Source organism: Caloenas nicobarica, chromosome 1 (genome assembly GCF_036013445.1).
Source record: "Caloenas nicobarica isolate bCalNic1 chromosome 1, bCalNic1.hap1, whole genome shotgun sequence".
NCBI classification, from domain to species: Eukaryota; Metazoa; Chordata; class Aves; order Columbiformes; family Columbidae; genus Caloenas; species Caloenas nicobarica.
Window position 1 is genome coordinate 41,034,815 of NC_088245.1, and position 22,020 is coordinate 41,056,834.

The 22,020-nt window shown below is 52.2% G+C and overlaps 2 protein-coding genes across 5 annotated transcripts in view; one reads left to right on the forward strand and one right to left on the reverse strand.

Annotated features, from left to right (window-relative positions):
- Positions 1-11,595, forward strand: part of SGSM3 (small G protein signaling modulator 3) — a 30,491-nt gene extending 18,896 nt beyond the window's left edge. For 2 of the 3 annotated variants that reach the window (XM_065650578.1, XM_065650591.1), the window contains 12 exons: positions 175-229; positions 3,795-3,922; positions 4,231-4,386; positions 4,940-4,994; positions 5,434-5,483; positions 6,740-6,892; positions 6,992-7,062; positions 7,401-7,449; positions 7,758-7,843; positions 8,207-8,329; positions 9,910-9,970; positions 10,386-11,595. In XM_065650578.1, coding sequence (XP_065506650.1) covers positions 175-229; positions 3,795-3,922; positions 4,231-4,386; positions 4,940-4,994; positions 5,434-5,483; positions 6,740-6,892; positions 6,992-7,062; positions 7,401-7,449; positions 7,758-7,843; positions 8,207-8,329; positions 9,910-9,970; positions 10,386-10,469 — 1,071 coding nt within the window. In that variant the 3' untranslated portion in view covers positions 10,470-11,595. Of the gene's footprint in view, positions 1-174; positions 230-3,794; positions 3,923-4,230; positions 4,387-4,939; positions 4,995-5,433; positions 5,484-6,739; positions 6,893-6,991; positions 7,063-7,400; positions 7,450-7,757; positions 7,844-8,206; positions 8,330-8,655; positions 8,762-9,909; positions 9,971-10,385 lie in introns of all 3 variants that reach the window. The other variant, XR_010607476.1, reaches the window with a different exon arrangement.
- Positions 11,596-12,432: 837 nt separating this feature from the next.
- MRTFA (myocardin related transcription factor A) overlaps positions 12,433-22,020 on the reverse strand; it is a 79,074-nt gene continuing 69,486 nt past the window's right edge. For both annotated transcript variants that reach the window (XM_065629757.1, XM_065629750.1), the window contains exons 10-14: positions 20,820-21,935; positions 19,489-19,659; positions 17,264-17,437; positions 16,782-16,842; positions 12,433-16,347 (exon numbers count right to left, since the gene is read on the reverse strand). In XM_065629757.1, coding sequence (XP_065485829.1) covers positions 15,848-16,347; positions 16,782-16,842; positions 17,264-17,437; positions 19,489-19,659; positions 20,820-21,935 — 2,022 coding nt within the window. In that variant the 3' untranslated portion in view covers positions 12,433-15,847. The remainder of the gene's footprint in view (positions 16,348-16,781; positions 16,843-17,263; positions 17,438-19,488; positions 19,660-20,819; positions 21,936-22,020) is intronic.

Sequence of the window (22,020 nt, forward strand, 5' to 3'; positions counted from 1 at the left end):
GCATTAGAACTAGAACAACTCCTGTCTAAAATTGCCAGTTCACTTGCCTGCCTTTCCAGTGGCAGCTGTCAGGACCCCTTGCCCAGAGCTGACCTGTGTGGAGGATTGCTTTATTTTAATTCTGAAATCTGTCCTAATGTGTGCACTTTGTTCTCTGTCTTCCCTCTCCCTCAGATTGTGCGGCGCAGGACTCAGCGCAGGAAATCTGGCATCACCTCTCTGCTCTTTGGTAAGGGCAATCCTGTGCCTTTCATGTGGTGTTGCTGGATATAGCAGCCTAGGAGGGAGAAGGAGCAAAGCAGGGACACACTGAGACAGAGGAAGAGGAGATGATGGAGCCAGAACTGAATGATGAGAGAGAAGTGGTGCAGTTTTCTACTTGCTTGCTTCGGTCTGAGCTCAGAAAGTGAATTTTAGGTTAGACAGTTAGTCCTTAAATGGTGACTAACAGCAAGCTGCAGCTCAGCCCAGCTGTGATGTCCTTCCTGCACTGACCAACAGGTCAAACACATTTTCTGGCAGACCGTGTCCAGTCCACAGGCTGGATATTGTAGTCTCCTGATCTTCCTCTGCTCAATTGAGGAACATCTCTGAAGATCTGTGACAGAGCAGGATGGTCCAGTGTGTCAAAGTTTATAAATGCAAACATCACTGGTATTCCCCCTTACTTACTCTGAGAGCTAATATGAACACTTTTAAATCTTAATTTTCTTTGCTAATGAGCTAAGCCAGCGTATGTCCAGAAGGCACACAGCCAAAGTAGGTTTTGCATGGGTTTAAAAGTAACTTGCTTCTGTGACTCCATAATACCCCTTTCTATTGTAAGCCTCACTGTCATCACCTTCTTGAAATCTCTCCATCTCACCACAGAAATTGTTTTTCTGGTAGAAGGCAATATACTGAATTTACAGGGTTCATACAGTGGTTGAAATGGCCTGAATAAATGTAAAACTGGGTTTAACTGGTCTTTTCAGAGAAGAACTTTTCTGACGTTCTCTGGGATGGTGATATATTGTTACAGGTTTGCTGCAAGCACATACAGTATTACATATAAAAGTTATGGTAGAAGACCAATAAAGCTGTAAAGTCAAGCATGTGGAAGTGAAGAAATGCAGGAAAGTTGCTTGTGCAACCTAAATTCAGACCTCTTGTATGTAATGTTATCATACAGTCAGCACCGACTGAACCGGCAGGGAATGTGGCTGCCAAACATGTCTTTCTTGTGTCTCAGATAGTCTCCTTGACCAAGTTTGAGTAGCTTTATGGAGGTGATACTGAGTTATACCTACGCACAAAGATAAAGCTTCAAAATGTATCAATGGTAGAACTGAGATGATTAACAGTGTTTTCTCATTTTAGTGGGGTTTCTGTACAGTGACTGTCATGTTTTTTACCTAGTAGTATTGCTAGTATTTAAAATGTTGATTAAAATGGAGAAGTTGTCATCCTGAAGCAGATGACCAGAATGGCAAACCCTGTCCCCAAGTGAGGGGGAGGAAAGCTTGAATGTGATAAATTCACCTTATACTTGGAGCTGATGATCAACCTCAAGTGTAAACTCTGCAGCCTGTGCTAGTTACTGTGTAGAGCTGGTACATAGCCCTCATCTGGGTAGGAGTAAGAACTTATCCAGAACTTAATTCTTCCTTAGAGTGAATGTAGATTTAGTAGTGACATGGACAGGAGTTGTAGAATCACAGGAGCACTGTTTGGAAGGGACCTCTAGATGTCTGGAGAAAAGGAGGCTGAGGGGAGACCTTACCACTCTCTACAACTACTGTGCAACAAGGAGGTTGTAGCATGGAGGGTGTTGGTCTCTTCTCCCCAGTAGCAAGTGATAGGACAAGAGGAAATGGCCTCAAGTTGCACCAGGGGAGTAAGAAACAGCAAAAGCTAGTTCACTGGAGAACAAAGTGTGCATGTTGCCCTTTTCCTGTTGGATGGGCATTCCAGCAAGGAGATGCAGGAGAGCTAGTCCTCTTCGGCACAACTGTGCAGCTAGTTGGCCTTCACAGCTCCAGATAGAGCCTCCTCACCTGTGGCCAATTCTATGCGGGTTTCCTTCTTTTGGAAATGTATGTGCAGGCATGGTGGAAACCCCCGTTGCTTTCCTCTATATCACGCATATTCTAAGGAGGGAGGGTGGGGAACTTGCTTCCCATATCTCCTGCATATGTTTGGGTGGGATTGATCTGAGTACAGAGGGAGGAGCACAGTATTTTGGCCAGAAGGGACTGAACGATGACAGAAAGAATCAGTGATCTATGTAAATGAGGGCAGCCTACAGAGCTGGTGTGGCTGTGGTTGAGTTATTTCTTCTTTAGTCACATTCTGGTTTAGCAACATGAATTTTCTGGGAATCCCCGCCATCTGCGTGATCACCTATCTCACTACAGATTCAGAGATACAAAGATTGTAAATAGAGTTCTCACATGCTCTATTTCCTACCCCTGGCCACAGAGGAGGAGGCTTTGTTAATTTTCATTGCTTGGACTGGGAGTAAGTATGTCCTACAATTTTTCTAGTCCAGAAGCAAAGTTCAGTTTTCTCTGAAGCCCTGTGTGTTTGTTTCTCTAATCATTTAATTTAGCAAATAGAAAACAATTATGAAAATAATTTTAAATCTAATTTTGTGCTTCTATGTTCTTAAAGTTTTAGTCTTTTTAATTAGGATCACTTGTGATTAAAAGATACTGTACATCACTTTTCAATAAACAGAAGCTTCATGTGTACATAGCTGTTGCAGCAGCTGTATAGCTCAGGCCACATACTGGTTTCTATAATGCTGTTAGAAGATAAGCAGAGTACTAATTTGCTAGCCAATGATTTACTTGGGTCTTGCATAAAAGCTGTGTTTGTATAAAAATTGGAGTTCAGTGAAAAATACATTGGTTTAAATATTGATTTCGTTGATCAAGCTACTACATCTTCAGTATATTAGAGAGCAAAAACAGATGTATGAAAATAAACTTCGAGTTTAAAAAAAATATATTTTTTTAAATTTTTTTTTTAGAAAAAGAAGCAAATGGTTTGTTGTTCCTAAACATCATGTATTCAATTTTTAAGGCATTCAGATACATTAACTCCCTAAGGAATCCATCCCATTAGATATCTTTTTGCATAAATTAATAGAGGTAGGCTGTTAAAACTCCTGGGAGAATTAGTGACAGTTGAAAGATGCTTTGGTAACTTTTACTTTGTGCTTATGACCATTTCTATACACCCACAACCTTTGAAATCTGGCTCTTTGGGAGGCCGAGGTCTTAAGTAGATAGTGGCTTTTCTCTCATGGCTCTGATTTCTGGACTGACACAGGAAAGTGGGCTGTCTTCATTTTCCAAATATTTTTGAAGACTCAGTGAAGAATATGCTGTCAGCCTGTGAGGTATGCAAAAATCAGAAGTAGGTCAACCAAAAGCTGTTTCAGTTGAAGAGAATTTTTGAAACTTCCCTAGTTTTGTGTCCCACCATTCAGCTGTCTATATACTGCATAGACACTTCTGCGCAGTACTTTGTTACACTGAGTTGTCCAGACAGATCAAAGGTGAGTGACGTCTTCCAGTTCCATATGTGGTTTGAAATACCAACTCCTTAAAATTTGACACAATCAAATTGATATTGGTTATTTACATTACCGAATAGACAGGCAGTTAGCACCTTGCCTTAGCGTTGGCACTTCTAATGTCAGGCTTTTTTGATTTCTGTAGAATCAATGATTTCTAATGTTAACAAAAAAATAACTCATACTTGCTTTCCTTTCCTCGCCTTCCCTCTGTCTCTGTGGGCTCCCCCAGGGGATGAAGATCTGGAGGCACTGAAAGCCAAGAACATCAAGCAGACGGAGCTGGTGGCCGACCTGCGTGAGGCCATTCTCCAGGTGGCACGGCACTTCCAGTGTGCGGATCCCAAGAACTGCAGCATTGTGAGTGGGAACAGCTGGATCTGCACTGCTGTGGGCTCCAGGCATGAGTGTTGAGACTCCACCACAGGACAGGGCCGCTCAAATGCTGCTGGAGCGTGTAGGCTCGAGGAAGAACATGCTAGGCATAATGGGTGGAGAGTAAGGGCTGCTTAACCCATCCCTGGAGGGGGTGTGGTGGCTGAGAGACTGTCTGCCTGCTAGGAGAAGGAAAAAGTTTGGGAACAGGGGCATGCAAAGCTTTGGTAGATCAGCTGGGAGTCATCTGTTGATTTTCATTCCTCTTTGCTCTTCCTCCACGTGCATGCTAGGATCTGACTCCAGACTACAGCATGGAGAGCCACCAGCGGGACCACGAGAACTATGTGGCCTGTTCCCGCAACCGCCGACGAAGAGCCAAGGCTCTGCTGGACTTTGAGCGCCACGATGACGATGAGCTGGGCTTCCGCAAGAATGACATCATTACGGTGCGTCAGCCTGTGAGACAGGGACCAGGGCAAGGCCATGCAGACCCAGCTGGTTTGGGACACTGCACTGCCTCTTCTGGAGGGAAAGAAGGAAAGGAGATCAGCTCTGAGCCCAGTTTGGGGTCCCAGGGAAGCAGCTGGTGTTTCTGGGGGCTGCCTGAGGATGAGGCAGTATGTTCCTGTGAGTGTTGTCTTGTGGGTCATTCTTAATACAACCACAGAGTCCCTTCCCTGGCTGTCATGCAGCTGAGCAAAAGATTGATTTGGTCCAACCTGGGTCCTGGTTTGACACTGCACACTAAGCTGTGGTAAGACTGTAAAAGCAACCATTTGTGTTTTAGCTGTGGGCATCCCATCTCAAACGGGAAAACAGGGATAGCATTGTGTTTGTGGTAGCTTTTTGCACTTGGAGGCCTTAGGCCATGTGAGAAGAGAACATTGGCGAAAGAGTTGAGAAGAAGCAGTTCCTTATTGTGCACATACAGCTGGGCAGCTGGAGCCATCCTGGCACTGCACTCGCTTGAACCGGTGTTTTCCACACTCTGTTTTTCAGATCATTTCCCAGAAGGACGAGCACTGTTGGGTGGGAGAGCTGAATGGACTGAGAGGTGAGAGCAGGATGGGTTTCATGGGGCAGAGCGGGGCTGGATACGGAGCGACCATTCATCCACAGCAACCGCTCTGGCAAGTTTGCAGCAAAGACTCTGCCTGCAGCATCTGCCAGAGACAAGGGGAATGTTAAAGCAGGGTCTGAGAGCAGTGGTGCAGCTTCTTGCAAACAGCCAGTTTGGGTTCCATCCTCCTGGCACAGGGTGGTTGGGTGCAGGTCATCTCTGCTGCTTGTGGGCAGTGTCCTGTAGTTGGCTGCTTCTTGCAGCTGCCTTAATTCTTGTGATTTTGAGGCTGCTCAAAATCCTCAAAACCCCCTCCTTCCTTGGGGTTGGACCCTATGAACTCTGATTTATTCTCAGCTTCTAGTGGGCTCTGGTCTTGTCTGTGTTAGAGGTTTCTCAGTGTCAGACTCACTTCTTTGTCCATTCTTTATAGGTTGGTTTCCTGCAAAATTTGTGGAGATCTTGGATGAGAGGAGCAAAGAGGTAATTAAAAAAAACCACAACACAATAACCAAAAAAAGAAAACCAAACCTAACGGAAAAAAAGTAATTTCATAGCTGAAAAAACATTGTTGAAAAGAGCCATATGTTTTCCTTCTTAAGTCTGTTTGTTCTCTCTGGCTATCGCACACTTAGTGATATGATCAGGCAGGTTGTCTTCCTGAGCCTGTTTGCTCAACTTCCTGATGTTGACCAAGTGGAGAACAAAGGCCCCAGAGGGCTGCCAGGGGCAGCTGGGTGAGATGCTGGGGCTTGCAAGGCCCCTAGAGATGAGCTTTGGAAAAGGAGAGGAAGCAGCAGGATCCTCTGGGCCTTGTTTCTGCCCACTGCCCTCTTCCTCCTTTGAGCCTGTGCCTGTGGATCCTGCTCATGCTTTGTGGTCACAGTGGTGGATTCTCCCCAGGCAGCTGTGCCCAAGGGGACGCTGTTGCAGTTCCTCTCAACTGGTGAAATCCTTCCTGTTTAGAGCAGATACCTCAGTATGGCCCCAAGCCTGGGATAATGGATAGGAGACAGATGTCATCAGCTGTTGGCCTAGACAACTTACAGGGGAAGTGGAGGAAGCCCTGTGTTCTCCCTCTTCTCCTCAGCATTTGGAGTGTGAGGAAGGGCTCAAAGACTGACCTGAGACCCCAAGAGAAGCCCCTAGAGAGATGTCACAATTGACATCTCACTTGCTTCTTTACTCTCTGCTCAGGGCTGGTTTCTTAGGCACAGATCACCTCTCTGTGCATAAACACACCCTGTGCTGCTGAGCAGTTCTCCTCCCAACTGTGGAAACAGAGATGATGCTTCATGTGAACAGCATATCATGATGACACCTCGGTGTGGTGTACCAGCTGACCTGCGAATTCCCATCTCCCCCTGTTTGCCTCGGCTTTTAGCAGCTTACAGAGTCCCAGAGACCCTCAGTGAAAGTTCCACTCCTTACCTCAGCATCACACCGAACCGCAGCAGTTCCTATGTGCTGAACGCTGCCAGGATGGTGCTTGAGTCACCTGTGTGATCTCCTGGGCAGCACCCAGACACAAAGGTCCTGCTGTCCCAGCAGCTCTCAGGGGAACAGCACTGAACATGGCGCCTTATGCAAAAACCAGTAAGAGCATCAGTGGTTATGAGAGGGGGCTGGTGGGCACCTGGGAGTGGAAGGGGTGTGCACAGAGAAGCTGGAGGTGAGCAGCCACCTCCATGCTCTGCTCCTCGCTAGTGTGCTGAGAGCTGGCTCTTTGTGTTCCTCAGTATTCCATCGCTGGAGATGACTCAGTCACAGAGGGGGTGACAGACTTAGTGCGAGGAACGCTGTGTCCAGCTTTGAAGTCCATATTTGAACATGGATTGAAGAAGCCATCTCTGCTGGGGGGGGCCTGCCATCCCTGGCTGTTCATTGAGGAGGTGAGATGTCTTGGCTCCCTTCGTGGGGCAGTGTTGCCAGAGGGCTGGGCTGAGGGGGCTGTAGGGCAGAGTGTACTGAGTGTCCCTCTGCCCTACTAGGCTGCAAGCCGGGAAGTGGAACGGGACTTTGACTCCGTGTATTCTCGCCTTGTGCTCTGCAAGACTTACAGGTAAGGCCACTTTAGCCACACCGGGCAGCTGGGTCTGCATGCTGTTCATCGAACTGCTGCTGCTCTCCACCTTGGGAAGGGTCATGGTCTGCCCTATCTTTCTTTGGCTGCGGTGTCACCTGGCTGCTGTGCCTGTGCTGACTTGGGGCTGGCAGTGGCACTTGTCCCCTTCCCCGGGCTCCTGTGTTTGCTTCTGGGTCTGTATCTTGTTCTCTCATGGCTGGATCACCTGTGGGCTCAGCAGTAGCAAGGGAGCTGTTGGGCTATGGAGGGGTGAAAGCCTGCATGTGCCCAGGATGGCTCTGGAGCTAGCTACACCTCTGCTGTGATCTTTGCAGGCTTGATGAAGATGGCAAAGTCCTCACTCCAGAGGAGCTGCTTTACCGGGTGAGTGCTGCCCCCAGCCCAGCCACAGCCCAGCTCCTAATGTGGGGAAGTTTCCTGTGGAGGCCACTGGAGGGTGATGCCCATCTCTAGAGAAATGCTTGAGTTTCCCAAACCTTCCCCAGGTTCCTGGGGAAAGACAGAAAGTGAAGCCATCAGGAAGGTTTGGCCCCTCTGACGTTAGCAGGTGACACTGGGCAAGGGTGGGGAGCTCTGGGGAGGGCAGCGTTTAACTGTGTTCCTGGAATGGTTGACCAGCCCAGCCTAAAGCTAAGCTGAAAAGGCGGTGACCACGTCTTTCCACCCTGCAGGCAGTTCAGGCTGTGAACATAACGCATGATGCTGCACATGCACAGATGGACGTGAAGCTTCGTTCCCTCATCTGTGTTGGACTCAAGTGAGTCATCCAGTCCTGATACCCTCAGCATCAAGGGTTAGAGGAGCTTGGGAGGGGGCAGAGTGGGCACAAGGGCAGCAGTTGTTTCAGTCTTCCTTAGGCCACAGCGTCTTTTTCCCCTCTCACTGTAGTCACTAAGTGGGACCTCCTCCTTTCTTGTTCATCGTGCTGGCCTGGCTCCTGGCTGGAAGAAATAGCTCGTATTGCACCGAGTGGCTGACAAGTTTACTGGGGTAGCCTTTTCTCACTGGGGACAAGACTTGGGGCTGGAGTTAAAAGCTAGGGTGAAAATAGACTATCCCAAAGGAATGGGGCTTCATTCCCTGGCTTCAGCCAAATAACGTCTCCACCCCATCACTGCAGTGAACAGGTGCTGCATTTGTGGCTGGAGGTGCTGTGCTCAAGCCTGCAGACCGTGGAGAAGTGGTTCCATCCCTGGTCGTTCCTGCGCAGTCCTGGCTGGGTGCAGATCAAATGTGAGCTGAGGTGAGTCTGTCCCCATCAGCCTCGCCAGGGTCTGGAATGGATTTCCTCCTCCTCCTCTGCACGAGGTGGCCCTCACTACATCTGGCTTTGGGCCCTCTCCACTGAGGAGCAGTGTGGGCTGCCCAGACACCCCCGCTGCAGAGATTTCCTTCTGTGTGCTGAGGCAGCAGCAACTGTCTAGACAGTTTAATGCAATGCCCTGTGCCTGCCTGATCAAGAGCAGAGCCTGGCTCCTGGGGAGCTGTCGTGACAAGCAGGCAGCCTCTGCCTGCCAGCAGCCTCCTGCTGTGCCGAGAAACTGCCTTTTCCACCCCTCTGCTCTCCAGGTCCTCTGCCAGCCACCATGAGTGCAAGCAGGACACAGGGAATGTGCTACGGACACAGTCTGTCTGTGACCGGGAGGGAGTCAGGCACCGGCTGACTCCTGGTTAAGTGAGTGAGCAGAGTCGGGGGGCTGAATGCGACTCCAGTGCCTGGTCTTGCACAAAGCACATCGCTTGAAGCCCAGAGCACACACCCACGCGCTTTTGGCCTTCCTGCGCTCTGCAAAGCCACATCCAGTCCCAGGGAGCTAAAAGCGCACCCCTCAGCCACCACCACCACTCCAGCCCCTTTGCTGCTGCTGGCTTTTGTCTGCACCAGCTGGTTACCTCTGCCCCCAGTGGGAGCATCTGTAGCAGGGAGCAGGCCTGTGTATGCACCTCGGGATGCCCTGTTCTCCTTGTCTGCTGCAGAATGGGAGGAAGGGTGTCACCTCCACCTCTGCAGCAGTGTCCTGCAGCTGCTTTTATGCAGCACAGGGGCAGCGCCAGATCAGCAGAGCCGAAGGACCAAGTGGGACTGGTTCATGGCTGGATCCATCTTCGTGTGGGGCAGGAGCAGAGTCTTCTGCAATATTTCTCCCAAGCAGCTTCCTTTGGAGGGCCTCAGCCCCCCCACTGCTACTGGAGTTGGAGGAGACCCCCACACAGGAGTTTCTCCTGAGCCCAAAGGACTGAGGTGCTTGTTGCCAGGAGGTCTGAGCTCTGCATCGCTGTCCTAGGGACAGGGCTCATGCTGTACCTACAGCCCTCAATTAGAGCTGGGTCCAGCAAGGGAGTTCCACGTGCCATCCCCATGTGGCTCTTGTGAATGGAGGTCAGGACATTTCTCTTACTCCAGGGAAAGTGAGAGGGATGCAGAACTCTGGGGTGCTACTGGCAGGAGTCTGCTTTCTGGAGAGGAACCTGTAAGGCCCCCATTGCCAGCTGCGTGCAGTCCTCAGCCATGTTTGTCTGAGGGCTGGCAGAGCCCAGGGCTGCCCGGGCCTCCTTGCGCTGCTCTGTCAGGCTCTGTAGGGGTTGCACTTGAGTCACATCTTCAAGCTTCTCTTCCCAGCCTGGCAGGATCTGAAGCCCAGAGAGGAGAAAGGAACAGGGGATGAGTGGTTGGTGCTGCCCTTTCAACACCAACAAACAAGGATTTCCATCCTTGTAAGCTTAGTGATGTGCTGGGGCAAGCTGAGGAGCCAGTGCAATTGTGTGCCTGGGGGCACGGGATGTGATTTGTGTGTGTGTTACCATCGCTGTCTTCCATTGCAGAGTCCTCTGCAAATTTGCCTTCAGCCTCTCTCAGGACTGGGAACTGCCAATAAAAAGGGAGGTGAGTACGTGGCATCTCTCACTCTCTCCCTCAGCCGCGGGCTTCACTTCTGCTTCCCTTTCCCAGTTTTGTGCTCCAGCCCATCCTCTGTGTTCTCTTGAGCCACCGGAGGCTGTGGATGGGGCCAGTGTCCCTGCCGGGGCAGGCTGCGTGCGGGAGCTGTGTGGCTGTGCTGGCAGAGGGTGCTGCCTGCCCGTGCCCAGCTGGGGCGGAGGGAAGTGGCAGGCCTCCCTCTTCCCCGGTGCTCTCCGAACCACAGGGCCTCTCCCTGGTTCAGCTCTGCCGAGGTGGGAAGTGGAGAAGGCTGCTCTGTCTGGGTGCCGGAGACCTCGGCATGCTTGGGCTCTGCCCACAGGCACAACCTCCCCTTTTCTGGGTGCAGGGTGCTGACCCCGCTCTCTGTGTCGTCCTGCAGGAGAAGGAGAAGAAACCGCTGAAGGAAGGGGTGCAGGACATGCTTGTGAAGCACCATCTCTTCAGCTGGGACATAGATGGGTGACCCACACCCCACCCCATCCTGGGGAACCTTCTTGATGGCGCACACTCCTGTCCCCCACCCCCATCATGTCTCACCCCTTGCCCTCCCCCACCCCACCCACTTGTATCTGTGACAAAATCCCCCTTGAGGGGGCTGCCAGGCCACCTGGGACAGATGGCAGCAGCGCCAAGAGGCCGAGCTGCAGACCCGAGGGAGGTGATGGTTGAGGGTGATGCTGAAAAGGGACAAGTGTGTTCTGGCCCAAAAAAAAAAAAGTGCCCCCTCCCAGCCTTTCCCATCTCTGCCACCCCATCTTCTGCTTGCCTCAGCCCTTCCTCTCCGCGGTGCCTGGGGGAGCAGCCTGGCTCGCAGCCCTGTGGGCCAGCAGCTGCGTGGGGGTGTGACGTGGCTGCTGCTGTGGCTGTGGGGAAGTGGCAGCCCTTGCGAGGTGGCTTTGACCCTTGAGATCTGGTGCGGCTGGCAGGTGTCACTGCGGGTGTGAGTGGAATGGGGCTGGTGAGAGACCGATGGCTGCACAGGAGCAGGGAGAGCACATCCCCCCACGTCAGCCAAGCGCTCCCCTCTGGCCTGGAGAGGGATGGCAAAGCCTGAAGCACTTGGACATGTTCCTCTGACCTGGAGCTGGGGCTGAGAAGGGGGAACCGGCATCAGCCTCATCGCAGCTCCTGGCACTGGTGGGGGGTGTTGACAAGAGGTGCCCGACTGCACGGGCCTGTTACCACTGTAACAGCCTTAGGGGATGGGCCTTGTCTCTGCTGGGAGCAGACAAAAAACCACCTCTCCCCTACGCAAGAGTGTTTCATGCTGTCATTTTAGTCTCTAGATGATTTTTACTGTTTACCAAAAAGCTGTAAATTAACTCTAGGAAGATGTATATTTTGGCACTGTTGTAGCTCAGGATGGGGTTCAGGTTGGAGCTGGCTCAGGGAGACAAACGTCCTCCTCACCCTGCGGAGGCAGCAGGGATGCAGGTCAGGAGTGGAGAATTGCTGCGTTGTGGTGGTGGCTCTGGATATGGAGTCTGTGACTTTCTACTGAAAGCGCTTGTCTGTGAGCACAAACTACTTGTGAAATGACACTAGATTCTTACTTTATTTGGTGGGTTTGTAAATAAACTGCATCTTGGGAGAGTGCTGGGCTTTGGCTTTGTTTGTTGACAGGGCCAGGACTAGATGTGATTCTTAATTTCTGCCAATTGATAATTATGACCCTATTTCTGCGTTGGCTCCTGCCAGCATCAAGCCGAGGTACCATGGGTGCTCCTCACCAGCCTCACCTCAGACTGGGTAGTGGCTGGGGCAGGAGCAGTTGTGTTGCCAGCAGGGCCCCCAAAAAAGCAAGAAATACCCAAAACCAGTGGGTGTGGGGACACTGCAGGAGGATGGCCCTTAGGAAAGGGAGAGGGGCTGGCTGAGACCAGGGCTGGGGGGTGATGGGCAACAGTGTTGTGTGCACAGCAACAAGCTTCTCCAGAAAAAACAGGTGGAGTCACTTCTGCAAAGTGTGACAGTAGCAGGGCACAGGCCTGGGGACAACCATGTTCAAAAGCCCAAGTTCATGGGAGGGTGGAAGCTGCAGCGTATTTACTGATGTAACCATCAGCATTTTCAGGCAAATTCCAGTTCAGCATCTGGCCGAGGAAGGCTACAGTATCACCTCCTCATCACAGCAGCTGGGGTCCAGACCAGCCTCCTGGGCTGGGGGAGGCTGCAAAGGCTTCCTGTGCTTCTCGTACTCTTAGACCTACTTCTGGGTGCAGGGTAGGTAATTTCCATACACAGAGGGAGTCTCCCTGCAGCTAAGAAGGGATGACGCACCACTACTCAGGCTTCTTCTTTATGGAGGGTTTGAGAAAGACCCAGAGAGATCACCCCCCCCCCGCCACCCTTAGCTGGAAAAGGCAGAGTGGCCCCAAGCCCTCCCACCAGCATAGCAGAGACTTCTTGAGCACATGGCTGTTTGGAATTTTTTTAATAAAATGGATTTTTTTCAAATATTTGTAACTGAAAAAATAATTCAATTTAAAGATCCATTCTCTCCCCCATTAACTTGTCACTTTTATCCTTTTCCAGTTGAATACTCGCTCCGTATCCGATGCCCCAACACCATCTGTCTGGGATGGTGCTGATCATCCCTTGCCATTTGCTGCATAGTGGGAGAGTGCGTGCTAGTCAAATACACATTACAAACAAGTAGTGGTTACAGCAGAAAGATTCAGGATTACATTCAAGGTAGAGGCAGAACATCAGACTTCGTTTTTCCCAATGGGTGCAAAAATGTATGTCCAGGGGAATACCTCTTCTGACAAAGAACTATTGAACTATTATTCAAACAAATAATAGTAAGCAAGTGGAGAACTGAGCAAGCCTGCTCTGGGCACTGCTTGGGGAAAAGACTTTCTAAAGTTTCCTGGGATGAGGCATCACCTTTGCCTCTGCTGGCTCTCCTGGCACAAGCCCCTTGTGTAGAGGGGTGCTGGCAGGTTGGCTGGTTTCCTCAGGAGGGGAGGCTCATGGTTCTGGATCCTCTGGGCTCCTTGGGGGCTCTTAAACCCATCAGCCAATTTTGAGTAAGTTGGGCAAACTTAATATAATTAAATTCTTACAGAGTTTCACAGAAGAAGGTGGGTGAGTAAAGGTAAAAGGGAGCAGCTGTGAGCTCAGCCTTTCACCAGCAACCCTGGGGAAGGGCTAAATCAGTAAAGAGCATTCGCAGCTCTCTGCCAACAGATACCGGGGTGCCTGGCCCAGTGTGTGAGGAACTATGGCTGGGCAGGCCAGGACTGCGTTGGAGTGCTCCCACCTTCCTCTAGGAGCTCATTGCACTTCAATAATTTCATTCTTTATTTACTGGCTGCAGCTTTGCAATTATTTGTACAAAAGAAATCACACAGCTAGTTTTTGTGCGGGCTACTGCTCATTGTGGGCTAAAAGAAACTGATTTTGCTGGAGGGTGACAAACAGGCAGCCTCACTTTTTCCACTTAGCATTTGAAAGATCCTCCTGCTCCCCACATATTTCACTCCTAAGAAACTACTTGCCTCCTGTGCCCACCTGGTCCCATGTCTGGGCAGCTGCCCTGGGGGAGCTGGTGGGAGCTCTGTAAGGGAACTGCTGAAGCACTCACAGCGTCTGTGAGTACCAGGGCTGCACCAGAAGGGCAGTGAGGGAGGGCTCAGGGGGGTGTAGGGGGTGTCCACCTGTCCCAGTTATTCTGATTTTTAGGACAGGACACTGTAGCTTGGGCAACAGAAAGCCGGGTGGGGATAGGTACAGACGACACTGAGGGAGGCAGATAAGAGGCTCTGACTTGCTTACAACTGGGGCTGGGAGAAGTGGGATGGAGCAGAAAGGAAGGAAGGTGCCAGCAGGCTCCCCCTGCAAATGATTAAGAAAGTGGCTCCTGTGCAGTTAACAAGCAAATAGGGCTCAGGAAAGCAGAAGTTTCTCCCAGCTGCAAAAGAGGCATGACCCCACCAGGCTGCCACTTTAGTGGCCGATAGCCAACATGTCACGTTGTGCAGGGCTGGCATTCACCTGCCCCACCGTGCAGCAAAGGTAGCTAAACCCCTGCGGCAAGGCCTCCCACTGAGATGAGCACCAGATACTAAAGGGGCAGGGGAGCAGCATGTGCCCACCCACAGCTGCCCCTCCCCAGCAGGCAGCACTGCAGGCTGGCCTGGTGGAAACGGGAGGGCAGCATCCGCAAGGAGATATTAACAGGATGGCAGTTTATCTTTCTACTGCCTGAGCAGGGTCCGCACCTTAGTCCATATGATTTCAAACACCACTGTGTCCCCGTTCCCCCAGGCTCAGGCCGGGCTGCCCTGACTCAGCTCAGGGCTGCAGCTGGCAGAGCCGTGCGGCGAGGCAGCTGTGTGGGACACAGCTGGGCTATGGCTCACCTGGTAAATATGGCAGTGAGGTACTACCAACACTCACAGGAATTTAAAAGTGACAGGAGTAACAGCATGAGAGCGCCACAGCCCTGGGTTTCCAATGCAAAACCCCGCACAAGGAACAGCATCATCATGGCTCTGCCACTTGTCAGTCAGCAGCAACTCTGAGGCACCAGCCTGCGCCCCGCCTGCCAGCAGCTGCCTGCACAGGGTGGCAGCTCATGGTGAGCAGCCGTTTGCTTTTGCCTTTTACCCCACAGGCCTGGAGGGAAGAGCAGATGTTTCACTGCCACAGGGCAGAAGTCAGCTGCCCAGGACTTGCTTTTAGGCTCTCACTTCTCCCCAAAAAGCAGCCCTCACAGTCGCACCACTGAGCTCAGACCTGTGCTGTCCTACACAACCCCGGCTCACAGTGCCGCTTCCCCTTCCTTGCCTGTTGGGTCTGACAACCTCACAGCTGACGGCAGGAGACAGATTGCACATGGCCCCTGATGATGCTCACGGCTAGCTGGGCTCCCCCACATGCTCCCCATGACACAGGGACGCTTTCTTGTCCTAACCCCCAACACAGGCTGCCTGCCTTGCTCACCTGGGGATGTTGCAAGTGCTGTGGAGGGTGGGGGGGGGTCTGGGGTGTGCCTGAAGGCGACTCCAGACACAGCCAGAGGTCTGGGGCAGTGAAGGACAGATAGAATGTATAAAGACCTGGACTTTAGCACCTTAAAAATCTGTTTTGCAGCCCAAAGCGAGTGAAGCAAGCAGGCAAGGTCTCTCCAAGCTCAGCAATATTTGGGAAACCAGCTTAGACATTACCAGGTTGGTGGGGAACCCTGGTTCCCTTTGGCTACATTTGGAAAAGGTGCCTGTTCTGCCCAGCTCCTCATAGCCCCGGCAGACCAGACCCTCCCGACAGACGGCAGGTGGGGCACATGGCAGCCCTGCCGGGCCCCCAGCCAGCACTCCCGCCTTCGCATCCTGCTCCAGAGGCAGAATACTCTTCTGCAAATGTTAAACCGACCATGCCGGGGCAGCACAACCCCCTTTTATTTGCCAATCCCAGCAAGGCACAGGGTGCTGCTTCTGGAAACCGCTCAGGCCCAGTCATACTACATCCCGCTGCAAGGCGTGAGGGAACTCATGCCTGGCAGCATCGCACCCCACACGCTGCCATTGCTGCTCCTACCTGGAGGAAGACGGGCTGCTGGCTCCATTCTCACCCGGGCTGGATCAGGCTGCACTGAGGGGGCAGGAGGCCACCAGCCCCTGCACTCCTGCGGCTGCTTCTTCCCCCCCCGGCAGCCGTGACTCCAGCAGCAGGTCTGCCTTTGCCACCACCACTGGCTTTGTGCAGGAAGGACACTGTTGGGGGAGGAGTACAAATACTAGGAGCTCGTTTCTGCTTTTTTTGGTTGACTGGCCTCTTCCCCCCTGCATGCCTGTGCCCTCCCACTCGGGTTCCCTTCAGTCTCTGCTCACAGAGTTACAAGCAAGAATCCCAGTGCAGCTGCAGATCGTGTCCATCAAGGAAGTCTGTGGAAAAGAGGCTAGGAGCCGCAGTGCTAAGGGGAGCCAGGCTCATGACAGGCCCCCCTGGCAGCTCCAGCCAGTCCATGCTGTCCAAGTTAGCCTCAGCCAGATCCAGGGCTATGCTCCCGGAGGGCTCATGAGCAAAGTGCAATTCCGAGGTGTCCATAGGTGAAGGCGGGTGGTCCAGGATGGCCGAGCTGCTCAGCATCTCACTGTGGAGGTCATCGATCAGGGACAGGGGCTCCGGCCCATCGTGGCCTGCCGTCAGAAGCGGGAGGCCGGTGCTGCTCTCCAGGAAGTCCTCCAGCCGGCCCACGGGCACCGGCTGACCCAAGGACACTGGCACCGCCAGCTCTGAGGATTGGTGGCTGCTGGGTGGTGAGGAGCAGGCTGGGGCCACGGGTGGTTCTTTGCCAGCTGGGGATGACTGATCCTTGAAGTCAGCAGAAATCTCTGTGCAGGGAACAACCAGGCAGGCCAGGGTGAGGAAAAGCTTGGCCAAACACCGGGAAGATCCCTCTCACCCACCGGGGCAACAGAGAACCCCCAGACTGATCCATCACTGACCACCAACTGGGATAAGGAAACTCATCCTATGCCCACGCTTGGCTTGCTATGGGAGTTTTCAGCCCACGTTCGGGGAATTCAAGCTCTGTCCAGTATCGCAGAAGAGATGTGCCCAGATCTGATGCAGCTGAGTCACCAATAACCTTTGTATCATACCAGTGTCTGACTGATGTCTCCTTTAGTGACTATTGCCAATACTAAAGGCACCAGCAGGGATGCAGGACCAAAGACCTGGGCCATGAGAGGCTCTCCCCACAGTGCTCTGTAATCCCCAGGCTCAAACCCAAAGACTATGGGAAATGCTGGCTTTGTCTCCTTACCTCCACTTTCGATGAGAATGTCAAACAGGTCATCCATATGCTGGCTGGAACAGCCGTTTTCCTGGGGAGAGCAAGCGCAGGATTAGCTTCCTATTTATCAGGGGAGCTTCTACCTCCAGCAACAACCATGGCTGCTGGCTCTGCTCCCTCGGCCCAGGGATGGGGCTGTTATCTAGCGAGAATGAGCACTCAGAGGCACGGCACAGAATCCTCCATAACCCCAGGCTGTTACTGCATGGGAAGGTAGAGTCAGCAACTGCTGTACAGACACTCACCAAGCAGTGAGTGGTTCAGGATCTCTACCTGTGGTTTAGCGTCTGCCCCAGGCCCTCCAGCAGGCATTCAGCTAGGAAGGCACAGTAAGAAAGGGACAGCTGTGTATCTGTGCTCTATTACTGGCCCAGGTCAGGAATCTAAGCAGATTTACAATGGCAACTTGTCACCTGCTCTCCAAGGAAACTAGGGAGAAGAATTGCACTCACCTGGGCCTTTGGCTGCTGCTTCATGGCCTCTTCATAACCTGGTGGCTCTTTCATTGGGACCGAGGGAACAGGGAGAGGGGGTGGAGGAGTTCCAAAAAGCGATGTGTGCTGTTGCTGCTCCAGGTCCATCTGGGATGGGGAAGAGGCAGCAGGAGAGCCGGGCTGTGATGAGGGCTGTTTAGAACAAAGGCAGAAGGAGTGATCAGAGGAAAGCCCACATCGACAGCTGCTTTGAGACACCATCACCCTCTCTTTTGGTGAGTGCTGCACAGAGGTCTGCACTGCTCTGCTCCCAGCAGCCTGGCTTCTTCCGTGTACTCTGTACACTATGCCCTGGCTGCAGGAGAGGAAGAGAGATTTCCCCTCCAACTCACAGCTGGAAATATTTTGCTGATTTTTCTAATGCTAAAGCAACCACACCACAAACCATCACTGTTCCAGGAAGGAGAGAGCCTCATCTGTCCAAGTGGGGGATTCCTCTAGCACTTTGGAGATTGGAGGGCACATCCATTGCTGTGTTCAGCCTACTCTGCACAATATATCTAGGACCTATCTCTTACCCATCTCCCTCTGCAGTGCCTGCTCTGGGGACACAAGCAAGCTTCATTAGCAGCAAGTTTTACAGCCTGGTGGTGGGTGGAGAGCACCAGAGCACTCAGCAGCACCAGAGATCTCCAAAGGAAACCCCAAGTGTTGCAGGAAGTGGTGCTCATGACTCAGCTTTACCAGATGAATCAGCACACAACTGCCCATAAGCAAAGTTAAAACATGGATCAGGTGTCTGCCGCTACAGGAGTTATGCGTGATCCACACTGAAGCCTGGTCCCCAGGCAGCAGTTGAATGCCAGTTGTACAGGTTGACACTCTTCTCCATCCTGTTTTCCCTGGAAAGCTGTTCATCTGTTCTGTGACCTGCAGGTAGAGAGGCGACCCCAGGCCCTGGACAGCAGAGCTGCTCTGGGGTTTGCTCTGTCCCTGATGGGGGCTGGAAGCTGGCGTTGTGGCACAGGCCACGGGGATGTGCCAGGAGGGCACCTTTTTCAACACACTGGGTGGGCCAGCTCTGCCAGGAGCACCAGTTTTCAGGGATCATTTGTGGAAACCATTGGGAAAGAAGCGCTGCAGGTTTGGAGGGGCTGAGAAAGACAATATGGCGTAGAATAGCTGCCTCATGACCACCTGCAGGCTTCTGATCCTAGAGGGAGGCAAAAGGATTAGGACAGTCACTACAAATGCCTCCACAGCACACAAGCTAAGGGAGTCTGAGGGAAAAGGTGCCTTTGTTCACCTTCTGCATTTCCTCAAAGGTCTCAAAGCAAACCAAGGCAACGACCCTTTGCAAAGTGGATATCCCACTCTGATTACACTAGAAGTGACTCCCGTCTTCATAACCTTTCCAGGATTTGACTCAGAAGTGGTCCTCCAAGCTCAAAAAACTGTTCATAATCTTTTGTCAGCAGGGTATTTACAGCTGTCACCTGCAGAAGGGGTAAAGCCAAAGGTGGTCTCTTTCCTGAACCTGCATTGCACTTCACCCTGAGATGATCAACAGGTACACTCAAGGCACAGGAATGGAAATCACAGCATGTTCGTCAGTACCAGAGAGCAAAAGGTCACATCCTTTCGCCCCTCTCAGAGCTCATATGCCACCTTCAGTAGCAGACATGCTGCCCACACGCTCTCTCCATGCAGTAACCATCAGTTTAGCAGCACTCCTTCAAGAACTGGGGACACCACTGTGAACCAAGGCTGCCCACTCTGGCCTCTCATCATTTTTAATCGATAGACACTGCTTGTTTAAAACACCAGCTGGTATTCTGCCCAGATGTGGGACCAAAAAGCTAGTAAACTGTCAGGGTTTAGCCCAGAGCTCTTTGCTGTAAAGCCTCCACATCACCTTCAAGCATGCCCATAGGGGAAGACCTCAGGGACACTTAGTGCTCCTGAAACCTCCTGCCTGATGGGCTCACCATCACAGCTGGTTCAGCAGGAGGCAGGGGAATGGAGAGGCTATGCCAGGCACCCCTTCTGCTGCCACGTTCAAGCTGAAAACCAAACACTCCATGCAGCCTCAAGCTGCGACAGAAGCTGCTGTGAGATCTCAGTTGCTGTGATGATGGTCTCTGACCAGGGTTGTGCATGTGTGTCCCCTTCCCAGCACTGCTACAAATCCCAGAAGCAGGCAAAGAAAAACAAGGAAGAAAAGTGAGCAGGCAGCACGCTACCTTTCTGACAGATTGGTTCAGTCCTCTGGGCTGCTGCTGCTGCAGGGGCTGCTGCTGCTTCTGCTGCTGTGTGGGCTGCTGCTTCTGTGGCTGCGTGGGCTGCTGAGGGGTGCTGGCAGGCAGCTGACATGGTGGCTGGTTGGAAGTTTTAGCGGGCGATGATTGTACTCTCTGAAAAAAAAAGGGTATCCGTCAGAAGTTATTCCCCAAACACAGCATGGAGCAAGGCTTGTGTTTCTTAAAGGATTTCTGAAGTTTGCTTTTCCCCATTCTTTATTCTTTAGGAAATTCAGTCGATTGTTCTGTTTCAGCAAGCAGAGAAATTGGATTGGGGTGGGATTCAGAGTCTTAAAAGGGGAGTTAGTGTCACTCTAAATCCCTGGGCTATCTATGACATCCTTCAAGGGCTGGCAGACCTGTGCCCTTCTGGAGCGGTGGCTGGAGTTCTGGTGAGATACCTTGGGGTATCAAGGGTGACACTGGATGCTGATATTTAGACAGCTGACTGGCATCTCACCTGCTACACAGCAAATGCAGCCTGCTCAGTGCCTGCCACTGATGGCAGACACAGACACTTGCTCTGCAGAAAGTGCTAGAAATGTGGCAGCAGAGAATGCAAATCTTCTCTGGTGCCACAGAAGATGCTGGGGGTTGACTTATGCCATAAAACCTGGACATATTTATCCCTTCCTGGAAGAAACACTCAGAACACTTCTGTTAAGTGCTGAGCTCATGCCAACGGGGGAGTAGTAGATCATTTCTGATGAAAGACTCTGTTAACACTGAAATGCTGGCATGCATTAAGACAAAGAGCAGTCAAAAAGCAAAATGTCTGCTCTCAGGGTCTGATTTCAGCTCTCAATTGACAAGGTGACCTATCTAGTCACTCTGAGTACAATCTCTGCAGTAAAGGACTGGTGAAATACACTCCGATTTTTTTACTACCACAGGCATAGCTGTCTTTCAAAAACTAGTGAAATGTGGCAGCAAACCCTTGTCCTCCAAGCCTGAGATGCTGCCTGACAAAAGGCAGAACCATGTGTTCGGAAGAACACTGAACAGCCTGTGTTGCACAGTCAATTGTGCATTACTGTACACAGTTCATCACTGTCAAATTTCAGTCTTTTTGCTGAAGATCTGCTCACACTGCTTTGTTTTACAAAGCCAGGAACTACCAGCCATCACAGTGAGCAGCTAAGCCCATTTAGTATTTACTGCATTGACTTTCCAACGTGTTAGGTCATTCTGTGGTAACCTGAACCACGGGAGCGGGAAGAGGGAGAGAGGAACCCAACTGCCCACAGGAGGGACGTGATTTATCCCTTGCCTACCTGCAAGGTCGGGCAGCTACTCCCTGCCTTCCCGTGGGGCGAGAGGCCCTGCCTCTCGGCGCTCTGCTTGGTCACGGTGAGGACGATGTGGGTCCCTGTGGAGTCGGTGATGAGGGTGGGGGGAGGGGCACCCTTGATGAGGTCGCTCAGGGCGCTCCCTTGCTGGCCAAGGAAAAGCCGCGGGCTGTGGGACTGGCACGGCGGCTCTGCTTCTGCGGCTGGCACCTCCTGCTTCACCATCACGGCTTGCTTTGGCACTGGGCTTGGATTCGAAGTGTCCATTTGGCTAGCGGTTGGTGCAGGGCTGAATTGGTCTGTTTGGCCACTGGATTGCTTTGCGGACTGGCAACTCAGGAAACCGTTTTCACTCTTGACCTGGGTGCCAAATGCTGCGGGGTTGGAGGCAAGGGCTGTTCCTTCTCCTGCAGCTGCTGGGGCCGGTAGTGACTGCTGAGAGCGCTTCTCCTGCTCTAGCTGTAGTCTAAGCATCTCAACCAGCTGCTGCTTCTGCTTCAGCATGCGGGTGAGCTCCTCAATCTGCTTGTCCTTCTCCTGCAGCATCTGGTCTTTGTCCCTAACTTCTGCATCTCTGCTGTTACCGGTGCTGCACCGCTCTGACCTGGGTGCCGCGTTTACGCTGCAGGAGGCAGACTTGGAGCTTTCTTCCTTCACCAGGAACTGCACTGGAGACGTCTGCAAGGTGAGCTGGGTCAGGGGTGAAGTCACCATCTCTCCAAAGGTGTCTCCAGTGGCCGAGTTCTCATCCCCTGTGCTCATTTGTGAGCGCTCAGAAGGAGTGGGAGAGACAGGAGGAGTCGAGCCTGTGCTGCCAAACTTCATCACGCCACCACCGGTGACTGTGGCCACAACTACTTCTGCTGGTGCAATGCCAGTGGTGACCAGGGCTGGCCCTGTGCTCAGCCTGGCAGCTGGGAAGGCGACCACCACTTCGGCAGCTTTCGGGAGGATGGCTGCTGTGCTGGGCTTGGGAGTAGGGGTTGTTTGGCCGGCTGCACCGTTCTGCTCTTGGTAAGCTCTGAGACGCTCAATCAGGTCCGTCTTTGTGCCTGAGACAGGCAAGGCCCTCAACTTCAGCTCTTGCTTCAGTTCTGCTACCTGACAAGGGGGGAAAAAAGAGGGCAACATTAAGAGAAGACACACTATAACCAGAACAACAGCTACCAGAGCCATGGGGCAAAGG